This window comes from Tympanuchus pallidicinctus, unplaced genomic scaffold, assembly GCF_026119805.1.
Source record: "Tympanuchus pallidicinctus isolate F22 unplaced genomic scaffold, pur_lepc_1.0 scaffold20, whole genome shotgun sequence".
In the NCBI taxonomy this organism is placed as follows: Eukaryota; Metazoa; Chordata; class Aves; order Galliformes; family Phasianidae; genus Tympanuchus; species Tympanuchus pallidicinctus.
The window spans coordinates 6,407,125-6,420,257 of NW_026294722.1; the positions used below are offsets into that span (position 1 = coordinate 6,407,125).

Genomic DNA, 13,133 nt, shown 5'->3' on the forward strand with positions numbered 1-13,133 from the left:
GGAAAAGCTATAACTCCTGCTAGGAATCACCCAACCTTCATGTTCAGGGGCCAGCAAATGGGCCAGTTGCTACAGATGAGCAGAAACTCGAACCAAGCCTGAAACATCAGGGGTTCTCACGCTTAATCAAGTTGCACCATTTGTACAAAGCTATGATCTTCCCTGTCATTACAATACTTTCTGCATGTCAGAAGCAAAGGAGAGCAGCACTTTTAAATCATTTTTCTTTCCTACCCCATTTTTTATTTATTTTTCAGTATATCCACTAGCATCTATATTTAAAAACCACATTGGAATGTATTTCTGTGACAGTCTGGGAGCCCTGCATTTCCAACAGCTGGGTTATCTTTCCAAGGTTACTGGCAGTTTAAGTGATGAATACCAATGCTCCCGTACTGATATAAAATCTAACATTTTTCACTCTCACTAATACTGGAGTATAGCATTCCTGAGGTCTCCTGTTTCATCCCCAGTGCCACAGAGATTTCAGTCCTTATAAATCAATACATTTGCCAGGGTACAGTGGTACCAAGTTGGTCTCTCACTGTCTAGTCAAAGCCCCAAAGAAATCAGAAGGGAATGTGGCAGGGCTTAAGTTCATTTTGCTATTAGCCCTCTTATTTTTCACAGAAATGCAGGAATTAACCTAAATTATCAATACCTTATTAAAGGTATTTTTGACACATTCAGTAATTCTCTTTAGACATCTCTTCAACATGTTAAGACAAAACTTTAATGGGTCACTCCTTACCCAGCACGGCTGAACAAAGAGATTCACAGATTCCTTTCTATAGGACAGACACAGAAACATTTGCCACCTAATACTTTTTCATTTCTTGTCATATTTCCCCAATTACACAAAGAAATGTCACCAACAACTCCAGTGAACCCATTACTCAGTGAACGGAGCACATGCCCCTTCAGTCACTACAGGGGTCCTTGCAAAGTTCACCTGAACTTCTGAAGGACTCAGCCAGCTCACTGTGCCCTCCCAGACATCGGCTGTGCAGGAAACTATGAGCTAATCCATGGGAAACAGATAATGAGAACTGCTCATTTGAATCTAGGCACTGTTTCAAGATGATGAGGTGAATTTCCTGAAAAGGGGTGCCAATTGCACACCACTGTTCCTCAAAACGAGGTCTGAAATTTTACATTTGTCACAATTTTCTTCCAAGGGAAGAGCTGAAAAACTCTGCCAGGAAATTCTTTTTTTACATCCAATCTTTCTACCACTCCAAAAACTACAACTAGAGGAATATCAACGTGTAACTGTATGTGGCAAACACATGTCAACAGCAAATATACAACCAAATATGTCTGTCAAAGCCCTTTTCCCTTTCTTTTTATGTCTCCCAATAACCATCACAGAAAGCCACACAGGCAAACCTGATCTTGGTGATCGTCCTTGTAAAGAAAGAAGCCAGCAGCATGCCGAGGACGAGGGATCCATCTGCGGCGGCATGCAGCCAGCCTCCTCCAGCCCTGCCACACATCTGTGCTGGGCTCAGGGCAGGAGGGGAAGGACGTGGCACCCTGCAGCGCTGGGTGTCACCAATCCCAGCTTTACACCTGCAGCCATTTGCTGGATGACAGCATGGGCAAAGTGCCATCTTGGCTGCAACGCCAGCGTCTCCCGGGGGACTGGCTGGAAGGAGGCGATTAGGCTGTTGTTCAGTCAGGGGAGAGAAATGGGGACAGTTTGCTTCAGAAAACCAGTGCTTCAGCAGCATGTAAAAGGAAACTTCTCCTGCACGAGGAAAAGATCTTGTGCATCAAGCCAGCCTTCCTCTGCCATGAGCTTGGCCTGCACCCATGACTTCCCTCGACCCATTGCAAGACTACCGCGATTGCTATCTCTACTTATTTCAACTTACCCGGACCAGTTGCTGAGGAAAAGGGCCCCTTGAATTTTCTGGCACGTTGATGGGGGGGATGACCCAGTCTCGCTTCTGTCTCCGGAGGCCTTTCACGCTCTGGTGTTGGCGCCAGGGGAGCAGGGTGTCACTTTGCTGCTGTGCCAGGTCCATGGGTGCACTCTTCCTTCCCTTTGGCTGTTTTGGAAGCAAAAAAGCAAACCCAGTTAGCTTCTGCCTCCTCATTTCTTAGGACCTCTCCCAACAGCAGCGCTTCCCTGCTTGCAAATGGTCACATGGAACTGTGAAAATTATTGTTATTAACATGATATATTCCTGCATCACAAAGACACAATATGCTTTACTGTCAACTCAGCTGCCACTTCATTTTCACAGATATATGGAGCTGTCAGTCTCAAATCAAGATGCCTCCCAGAATATATCGTCTTCATTACACCAGCTGCAGGGAGCTTTAGCAGCACACTGGGGCAAAGAAGTTCCTGCAAATTTCTAATACATGCAAAACAAAGGAAAAAAAAAAGAAAAAAGAAGAAGAAAATTCCTTTACTATATTATAGGTTCGGGTTTATAGCACAAAGTTACTCTGCTCCTTGGTGTTAGCCAGCTGGCCCATGGTTCTGCAGGTGCATCTGGCCAAACCAAACACATCAGAACCAGAGGGAGAGTAGCCTCTTGGCTTCAAAGGTGGATGAGTTCAACTTAGTACTGCACAAGGAGTGACCTTTTTATAAAAGCTGGGTTTTGAATACAAATCTCAAATACGTATCTCTCCATGTAGCCTGGAAAGTATCTCAGTCAAACAGTTTTCATGATTTGAAGTGCTTGTGAGTCATTCTTTATGATGCTTTTTTAAACAACTGATTCTGTCCATGGCAAACTTTGGTGCTGGTCACCCTGATCAGAGGGAGGTTTGTTTCTTGTCATTGTCTCCTAGCTTAGAAGACCTCCATCCCATAACTCTGCTGGAATAAACATTCCCACTTTCCCACATGCCCATAAATTAAGGTGACTGACCCAACTTGGCTTCCATCAATGTCTCCTTCTCTCCTCATCCCTTTATGCCTTGGAAAGGCTCTTGACTGTGCAGTCTTAAAGAAGCAGACAACCTCCTACAAATCTTTACACCCCAAACACAAGAACACCATCGAGCACTAAGAGAAACACAGCAAAGTTTTGTTGAGGTCCTTGCAATTTTATGCTATGCTAAGTTTTAGTTTTGCTCCAAACATACAAACTCAAACAACCAACACATATTTGCAAGCAGTTATTTGTAGGTACTGACTTCAGCAAGAATCACTGCTTTGAAATTTGTAGCGTGATGTAAGTCCATCTAGCAGCACATTTCAGTAGTTCTCAGCCTGGAAGTGCAATGAAGCAGGCAGCCACCTGAAAACTAACAATATCTGCAGCTCAGTGGTGGCTGTGAAGCTGTGTGGCCCTTCTGCATGCTGAGAGCTGGACGTGGCAGCAAGGAGGCCATTCTCACAGCTGGGCTGTGGCCCTGATTGCTGGTACCTGTGGAGCGCAAACAGCTGCTGGCTGCAGCTACAGGAGGCATTTGTGCACAAAAGCAGCTATCTTTACTGCAGACCTTAAAAATGAGCCACTTAGAACAGAGGTGAATTTTTAGAGAGCAGATAAATGTAGTCTTTTTCAGTCATATCTCTAGCCATGTTTCTCAAACTGTCTCCCATGCTAATTCACACCACCAATACGACTGGTGTTTTGTGCTCCAGCACTGTTCTGTACACCTTCTCCAAGCCCTATCACTAAGTTGCTACAAGATCACTATGCTATCCTTCAATATTTAGAAGCTGTTCTACAAATACTCAAGTTTGTAATGAACAAAGAAAGAACATCACGCTCCAGCAATGGGAGAGTCTTTTAGGATATTCAGGATGTGGTAGAGACCATTGAACTCATCTTTCTTATGGGATGCAGTGTGCTATGTCCAATAGCTTTAATCTAAAAAGGGCTTTATCACCAGAAAGGTATCTTTTCTGAATACTGATGTAAACCACGTTATCTCAAGAAGATAACCAGAAACGAATGTCAGCGTGAAATAGGACTAGCAGACATGAGCTACAGAAAAGTGGATATCCTCCTTCTTTTAAATTGGCTTGTGATTCCCATATGGGGTTCCTTGGAGAGCAGGTATTTGGATCAGTTTATATAATTGGCAAGTGAGCATGGGGACAGATTATGAAAGGATGGTCAAATAATTTGTGCGCTGCTGGGTTTACACAGTGGAATGAGTCTGAACTAAAGACAGACTTGAGAATTAACACGAATCCCAAAGCTCCATGCATACTGAAATAATTAGTGTCAGCTCAGCAAAGCAGTACCAGCCTTTTTAGTCTTTATGAAATATTTGCTGGCAGGTGACTAGACAGTGACTAGCTTGCTTGTCACTCTTGATGATGTTTTCCTACATTAGAATAAATCATCAACATGACTCTGAATTTGGTATGTAGAATTTCAAAAGCGCCTTGCAACAACAGTTTGTTTTTTCTTTTTTTTTTAAAAAAAACAACAGCTCTTTTTTATCTTCATTTTTTGATGATGCATTCTCATGACCTTAATTTCTCTGGTGTTGTTTAAATACGTTGTACATGTTTTCTGCTGTTTAAAAGCTGTGAGACAAATACAGTAACAAAGTCTGGTGAGTACAAATGCCAGAACTATTTAGATCTCCAACTAAAACATCCAAGAGCATCTCTGGGATAACAGCAACAGCTAACCATGAGCCCCACAGAACTCCCCTGTACTTCTCAGTTGGCAAGTACCTAAAGTTCAACTCAAAAGCAGAATGTGACACCAAGTTAAATTAATTATAAAGTACAGCTTCGAATTCTGTTTCTGCTGAATAACAGTTTTCACTGTGATAACAACTGCTGCCTCTCTCCTGGCCTCACTGGCCATATGCTTTCCAGATTCCCAGGCAGAGAGCTTCGAAAGATAAAACGTTCCTCTACCTTTTGTAGTGTCATCAGAACACAATCTGTCCACAGTCCTTATCACTATCAATTGAGCACCTCTAGTGCTACTGCTTTATTGTAGTTTCCTCCCATTGCCTTTGTGAGGTGCATTCATTCCTTTACACGTGGAGAAACGACAACAGGCATTCCAGCAAAATAGAAGTCCACAAATTCCCAGCTCTCCACCTTGTGCCTTAATTACTGGGTTTCAGGAAATATGAGATCCCCCAACATGCTCTGCACTCACAAGGGCCATGCTCTGTGCTGGGATCTGCTCCCCTTGTGCTGTGCTCAGCGACAGGACAGCAGCAACACCAAAGCATTGCTCTGTCTGTGTCTGACTGCAGGTCCTGCTGCAGGTCAGTGCAGTCCGCGCCTCAGAGCAGGAAAGCCATGCACTGACACAGTATTTAGAGGATGTGACTGCACAAGTGGATTTTTCTAAATGTGAAATAATCCTCTCTGCACCAACAAACATCACTGACAGTATTCACAAAATGCCTCCAGCATAACCTACTGTGCAGCACCTCCCACATCTCAGGTCCATACATGAGCACAGAGAAGACAACACCTGCAGCTCCTGATTTTCCAGGTGAGCTGTAGCCTCACATCAAATTCACTAGACTTGAGATTAGAAGTAGTTTCCTTGCATGTCAGGAAATCATCCGGCCAGACAGCACTGCATGATTTGTCTGCTTTCCAGCATATAACTTTGGTTTTAGGCAGAAAAAAAAACACCCAAAAACAAAAAAAAACCACAAAGCAGATCTTCAATACAAACGTCACATGCTCTGACCAGCTGAAGAGTTACACGGTCTTCTCAGACACAGGCCAGGAAGACTATGTTGCTGACCATGATTCTGGGGCCCTTGCCCAAATAGTTCCAAATGCTGTCAACAAACCAACACAGTTAGGCCTACCTAATATGTTTAGAACAACAGATTTTGGTTTACATCACCTTAGAGATATCTCATTATCTTGGCTACACAGGGTACGCAATCCAAGCTGCAGCACCGCAGCCCATTCTGCTGTGAGCAGCAGAAGAAATACATGCCAAATGGAAAATTGCATCTACTTTCTGTTCTGAAAATGACATGGTGACATCTAGAGTTTGTTACAACATGATCAAACATGGAAGCCATGAGCATGGTTTTTGGCAATACAAAGGCATGATTCTATAGTAAAAAAAATTAGTAATTATGTCTGTCTGTTAGTTTAGGCTAGAGAAATACGGCTAAGCCATTTGAATATCCTCAAATTAAAGGAGAAAAAGTGATTACAAAGTGTGGGGTGAAGACAAATAACAGACCATGCTGAGATATAAACTTCTTATGGATTTGGATTCAATATAATTTAATACCTTAGTATTCATATCAAGGTAAAATATTTTACAGCTTGCTAATGAAGCAATGCAAAGCAGGCATTGCTATCTGTTTTACTTGAAGCCTACATTCTGCAAACCTGGGATCATCTCTTTGCTTGGCTTCTGATGGGCTTGTCCATACACAAATGCAAAGCAGAGATGTAGGTAAATCTTGATAAAACCATTGCATTTTCTGCTAGTGAAACGCTTCTTTCTATGAAAAGTGCATCCACAGTATTCATTACGAGCAGCTGCTGGGCAGGGAAAGAGCCCCTCAGAGCCCATACTCCTTGTGTTTGATCAGGAAGTCATTAACGTGCTGAGGACTAACTGCAGGGCAGGTTGGCAGTATTCTCTTTGCTGCTCACCTGTTTATCAGGAAGGCTATCAGTTAAAACCAACTTGAAATATACAGAGGTACACTCGAAATCTTTTACTGAAATGGCAGGTCAAGCTCTCAGAAAGAAATGCAAGGTTGCAGGCAGCACAGTCTTATCTGCAAGGACTGTGCAAAGATCTTTACTCCCAAAGGCTGCTCCGTGTAAGGTGTAGACTTCCCTGAAGTCTATGCCTGTGACTTCAGTGGCATCTTACAGGAGTAATTCCAATCCCTTTTCAGTCTAGTGTTGTATTTAATGATGATAAATACAACTGGCTGCATTTAGAAGAGGATGTACATCTAAACCTCTAGGGACTGCTGGACTTGAAAGCTGAATGGATTTAGCAAAGTTTTCTCAGAACAGCTGAGGCTTTACAGTGCCCCAGTTGACTCCAATTGCGCCACAGCATTGACAGCTCATGGGGCTCCTGGTCTGCATTCAGCACTGGCAATAAATAGTAAGGCAAAATGACCATCTAGCTGCTGGCTGGCTGTAAGCCTCTGTTCCTTCAGTCTACAGCTTAAGACAACTGATTTTGGGGAGACTCAAGCTCAATCCCTCCTCACAAAAGAATTCACAGAAAGAAGAGGACATGGGTTCCCTATAGCCCCCAAGCCCTAATACCTCTGTTAGTGGAAAGAAGGCTGCAAGACGTCAACTTTCCACTAGCCCACAAATAAAACCAGTGAGTGTGAAGAAATACCAGCTTTCACCTTCCGCTACACTTAGCAGTAGCCAGTCCCGCCAGCTGGCACGTCTCCCCTCCCAGCCAACCTGCCTCTGATATCCGTCAGCCTCTGGCTACAGAGACATCTGGAAGTTATTATCCAGCAGAGCGTATCACAAACCCATTTACATAATATAATATCATATTTTGTGTTCCTGCTTAGCTGAACATTTTGGATCATTCTAATGTTTGGGTAAATAAGCCACCATTCTCTGCATATAAATAACAGTGTGTCTTTGGGAACGTTTGTTAGAGATTATTAATTTTATAGGGCTCAACCCGCAAAAAATGGATGAATGCTCCGGATTCAGCACTAACATATATTATTCTTGCATTTGAAATAAAAGCTAACTGTAATAGGTGAGGCAATAAAGCCTTTCTTTACCAAATATCAATGTTACTTATGATTTAACTTGTTTTATTTATACGCCAGTCTTATTATTAGAGAAAGTTTAGCACTTTGCACTAGGCATTCTTCAGGAAAGAAATAATACTTGGATTGCTTTGTTTCAAGCATCACTTCTAGCCTTTAACCGAGGCAACTTGGTTTTAATTCACTTTTATCAATCGAAGTGGATATAAAGACATCTTTAGACCATTGTTCAAACATTCACCTTCATCTCCCTTATCAATACACATTTTGAAAACTTCTCCTATTTTCTACCACAAAAAATCGATTTAAAATATATAATTTGAAGCATTTTCACCTGTTTCCATGGTAGCTGGGAAAAGGACAGGAGAGAACAGTATTTACCAAACAGAAAATAAGACAATGAAAATACAGCTCAGTTCTTTAACAAAGGGAACACAAGAGCACTGCTAAATAAACGTTTGCATGGATTCTGTTCTTAGGAGACAACATTTTGCTGACATTAGGGATGGCAGTAAGGATGAATGACTTTTTTTTTTTTTTCTCCTCAAAATACACAATTTTCCCAGTTCTTGATCTTTTAACAGAAAGAGATGCTTCATTTTGTGTTTTCACGCAGCATAATGAAAGGGCTGCAGAACAAAAGGCAAATTTATTTATTTTAGGGTAATTGATTCTTTTGTATTTAGGTCAATGCTGAATTCGCCAAAGTTGAAGGTAGGAAAATATAGTTTTAAGTAAAGGAAACATCTTATTTTAGCCTTTCTTTTATTGCAGCTTATCTTTGTGAAGGTATTCCTTAGGAACCACATGGGCAGGGGACCATAATCCGTTTTTCTCCTCATTCCACCTCCTAGAATTCTGTTATGACTATCTCTATTAGCTCTATTTACTAATAGTCGTAAACACTGTGGTAAATTTAATTGCAGAGAGCTTCATATCAAGTCCCACAGCCATCAAGGCATAAATTGCTATTCATGACTGATTTGCGTCAAAGTGTTCTGAAAACTAGTGTTTTAGCAACAAGATGTTCCAATGCATGCAATACTTCAGCAGGGGCATTAATGTGTTTGCAGAGAAGCCACTAATTGAACAATGAGACGTGATTTTGGCAGTAGACTCCCACTTTAAAGATAATGAACAGTGTTCAGATACAGAGTAGAACCCCCTCTGCTCCTAATACTATACTAATAATTTCTGGTATAAACAGGGATAGAGGGAACCAATCTTGATAGGATATTTCAAGTGCCAGATCAAGCTGTTTGATCATCATGACTTACAAAGGCAAGCAGTGGAATCTCAGCATTTGTGACCTTTCACAAATCTGGTTGCATATGGAATGAAAAGTCAGGAATGTTATGTTTTGTTTAATGAGTTCCTAACCAAATTACCTCTCCATTTATAGAAACCATACAATTACAGTATAAAACATTTTAATTAAATCAGCTAGTTAAGCAAGAATTACTTTTTTTTTTTTTTTTTTTTTTTTTTTTTTTGTTTAATCAGTTAGCAGTGGGGCTGCATAGAGCAGTTCACATTAAAGTCAATTAGTAAGAAAAATTGTCAGATTTGGCAAGTGCATGAGCTTCCAGAATACATCAGCTGACAGGGAAGGAAAAGTTTGACTAAAACCTAACAGAGTTATGGCCCGCAGAGGAGGAAAGCAATGTAAAATGCACACCTATGCACTGGGCATGGCAGACACCATGCCCTCTCAAGGAGTCCGTGCCAAAGCTGTGCACCTGCTCATATGTGCACTGCTCCTTCATTTCTGAAAGATGATGCATGCTTGCAAATTGAGGGCTGTGAGGGACACATCTGGCTTTGCAGATACTGGAAAATTTTATCCAGCATAAGTAATAAACTGTGATTGGAGTAACTGAGGAACCAAAATGCTCTTCAGCATTGTAGGGCTACAAGGGATGGAAAAAGATGAGGAAGGACATCAGGGAAAATAAGGAAGTTTTCAAACTCAGTGACCACAACACTCACACTTGTAAGTCAAAAAGCAAAAGATCTCTTTTCTGCAGGGTCTTTACCGGGGCAACTAATGAAATAGTAAGTCTGGACCCCAGAGAAACAAGACATTCACCAGCTTATGGCAAAGCCCATCAGTTTGCCACAGAATACTCCTATTCAGTACAACAAATGCTGTTTAATCTCTTTGATCAGAAAACCAAATGAGGTTGGTGGTGTAAATAAGGGCTTCACAGATGCAGATAGCCTCCAACAAGCTTACTCTTCCTGTTCCATTCTCAGGGAGAATCACATACCAAAGCAGGTACATAAGAAATCCTTCTGCCTTTCATGGAGTATTTTATAGTTTCAAACACACAGGTTTCAAACATCTGTGATACCTCTCTTGACATTGCCAGGCTCTGAATATTATGAGTCTTCAGTGAACAGAGGATGACATCATCCACTAAGCACAGCTCTTGATATGCTTTTCTTTCTCATTTTAAGGCTTAAACATCTCATCCCAACATGAAAATTTCTGATGAGGCTGTTTCCTTGCAAAGCTCCCCACATCAACTTGACCTTTTCTCATTCCCTTTGTAAGATCTAATCTTGCAATACTTCTTAGGTAGGATTGTTTAAGAAACATCTAAATTACTGTTGTTCCCTACCTTCTAGTGTTTACAAAAAGACACTTCTACCTTCAACTTGATGTCATTCTCATAATTGGAAGAAGCCATACATAATGCCTACAGATCTACAAGTACTTCTCAGGAGTATGGTTATTAAATTACAGAATATTATGTACTGTTCTGCTTCTTACCTTTTCAGATACCTATAGGACAGAAATAAAGGCAGTGGATCTTGGCATATATATTATTAAGTTAAAGAGCAAAACCATACTACAGCTTAATATTACTCTCTTATTCTAGAGGTACCTTGCTAAGAAAAAAAAAAAAAAGCATGAAATATCTGGGCTGGAAAACCTCCTATACCCTGATAGAACTTCTAATGAGTAATTTTATGGGCAACACTTGAAAGTTTGCTCCAAAACCCATTTCTTTACTTCCAGAACAGCCTGTTATAACTGTACTTCATCACAGAAAGAAGCAAGAGCAAGTCTACACCTTAACAAGCCTGTGAAACATTTAAATCTCATTTTTCTAAAGCCATGAAGTTCAAAAGATACATGAATTAAAATAATCATAATGAATTAAATGTAACAATATTCCTTCTCTTCATAATGTTTGCAAGTAAAGATCACAAGAGATTTAAGAGATCACAAGCACCACTGCTGCTTCACACAAAGTGAAGTAATTCATTCTGGTACTTCTCTGCACTAGCAGGAGAGTTTGTCCTTTCAAGTTATCCTTTGGTTATTTGAAGAGCCTCTTGAGAAAAGCCTGTTCTTCTCTTATTCCCCAATATTGGAGTGCACCTAAGTACATGCTTAAATGTGAACAAATTCAATTTACCCCCATTTCCATGGCGAAATTTAGGCTGGTGCTTAGAAGCATGGCCAGAGGCAGTATTTGAAACCCCACTGCTGACCCATCAGCAATGACCTCCAGCTCAGCCCACAGCCACATTGGACACTCAGGTCTGATGGCTCTCCTTACTCCTTCAGGCGGCAATGCCAAAGAGAAGAACAGAAAGCAGCTGTGCTACCAGCTGACAAAGGCTTTCTTAAAACAACGCGCTTGCACGAAGGCAGTTTTGTCTTTTATTCAAACTTTCGTTTACACACAACTGTCAATGAATTACCACAGCGATGAAGAGTTTTTTTTAGGAGACTGAGTCCAAAACAGTTTTTGTAGCAGCAGTGAGACTTGAGCAGTTAGCAACAAAGAGTGTGAAACCAGAGGTCAGAAGCTTTGATCTCATGAGGGCACAGCAGACATCACAGGCAGGCAGCACGCAGCAGTCCGAGGGCTTTGTTTTATCAGAAAAGACTTGTTTCTGTGTAGGTAGTTCAATCCTTGCGACTTCTTTTTGTTTGAAGGAAGGCAGATCTGGAGTGAGTTTCACTTCAGGATGATCTTTCTAGTGTGGCTTTGAGCCTGACCCTTGGTAAGATGCTGACTATTTAAGAACTAAATGCAGCGAGTGCAGTGCTTGGAAACTTCACATAGTGGGCTGATTTTCCAAGGCAATGAGCACCTGTATGTCGTATCTTATCTTGGTTTCAGTGCAAGACAATGTGATTGAGTGCACCTGAAAATCAGGTCAGGAAAGTTCACATGTTGTCACAAACAGCACTTCCAGCTTATGCGATGATTAAATGCTAGATGTTCAAATTCACTTAAGCATGAAGTCAGACAAGTTCACCTGACGTGTCTTCATTAGACTTCCACAATTACGTGATCAGTCTCACTGGTAACAGTTATATGATATTAATTTATTAATTTACCCACAGATGTGCTGGAACAGAGCAGCCCCAGGGCCCCTGCTAGACAGCATAATGAGCTGGTTCTGAAATCATATCTGCATATGGCCACAAGAAAAGGTAGGATGACAAATACAATCCTTTTCCTTCAGCCCCTCTGTGGGGACAGCACAACTTGAAGGCAAACTACTTCACCTTGATGCCACACATCATACTGTACAGTACAGAGGAACGAGAGAACGGAAACAGGCAGCTTTTTCCTCCCCTCCCCATCTCTCCCACTGGGCACACGGGCACCCACTTGAAAGAGTCAGAGCAAATGGGAGCAACAGAAGCACAACTCCTGCTTAAGCAGTCATTTTCTTCCATCAAGGGAAGCATACGTCTTCATCGCTTCCTGCCCTGCGCAGGGCATCCTGGCTAGTGCAATAACTGAGGTCATAAACACGATTGGTGCTGAATAAGCCTTTCCTTGCCTGGAGACCTTTGTATTTGTGATCAGCAATAAAAGGCTGTATTGGAATTTAAAATCCCAGCTCGGTAAAATGCCAGAGATGATTATTTAAAGGCTTTAAATCAAAAAAACTGGCTGTAAGAATCACATTCATATTGCATGGCTGTGGATTCCTACCTGAGTAATGAAAAAAGCCCCAAATAAGACAAGACAATAAAACACAACCTGGGCTTAAGCAAGCATTGTTTTTTGACAGTATTTCTCACTGTTTTAAACATTAGCTGCATGCCCATATATTTGTGAGACTTTAATTGCTCAATTTCTAGCGATTTAACATTACTAAAATTTACATACTTCCACAATCAAAATTTGAGAAGATAGAACAATGAGAAGAATCATGTTTGTGTAAACCTAAACAATTAGAACAGTACTTTTTTTTTTTCCCTAAGGTAAGTCACTGGCAGAAAAGGCAACCAGCATCCTACATATACTGAATATATCCTGCATCTCCAAGTTCCTTTCCTGTCTTTTTATGATCCCAATTTTAAATCATGGATTGAGAAACAGGAAAACTAATAAAGAAGATAAATTTGCCAGAAAACTAACCACACAAATGATTAGATGCAAGCAAGCACTGAAAAA

General features: G+C 41.1%; 1 protein-coding gene across 2 annotated transcripts in view; it reads right to left on the bottom strand.

Moving 5' to 3' along the window:
• Positions 1-13,133, bottom strand: part of CDH4 (cadherin 4) — a 410,612-nt gene that overhangs the window by 143,042 nt on the left and 254,437 nt on the right. For both annotated transcript variants that reach the window (XM_052683909.1, XM_052683910.1), the window contains one exon: positions 1,878-2,054. In XM_052683909.1, coding sequence (XP_052539869.1) covers positions 1,878-2,054 — 177 coding nt within the window. The remainder of the gene's footprint in view (positions 1-1,877; positions 2,055-13,133) is intronic.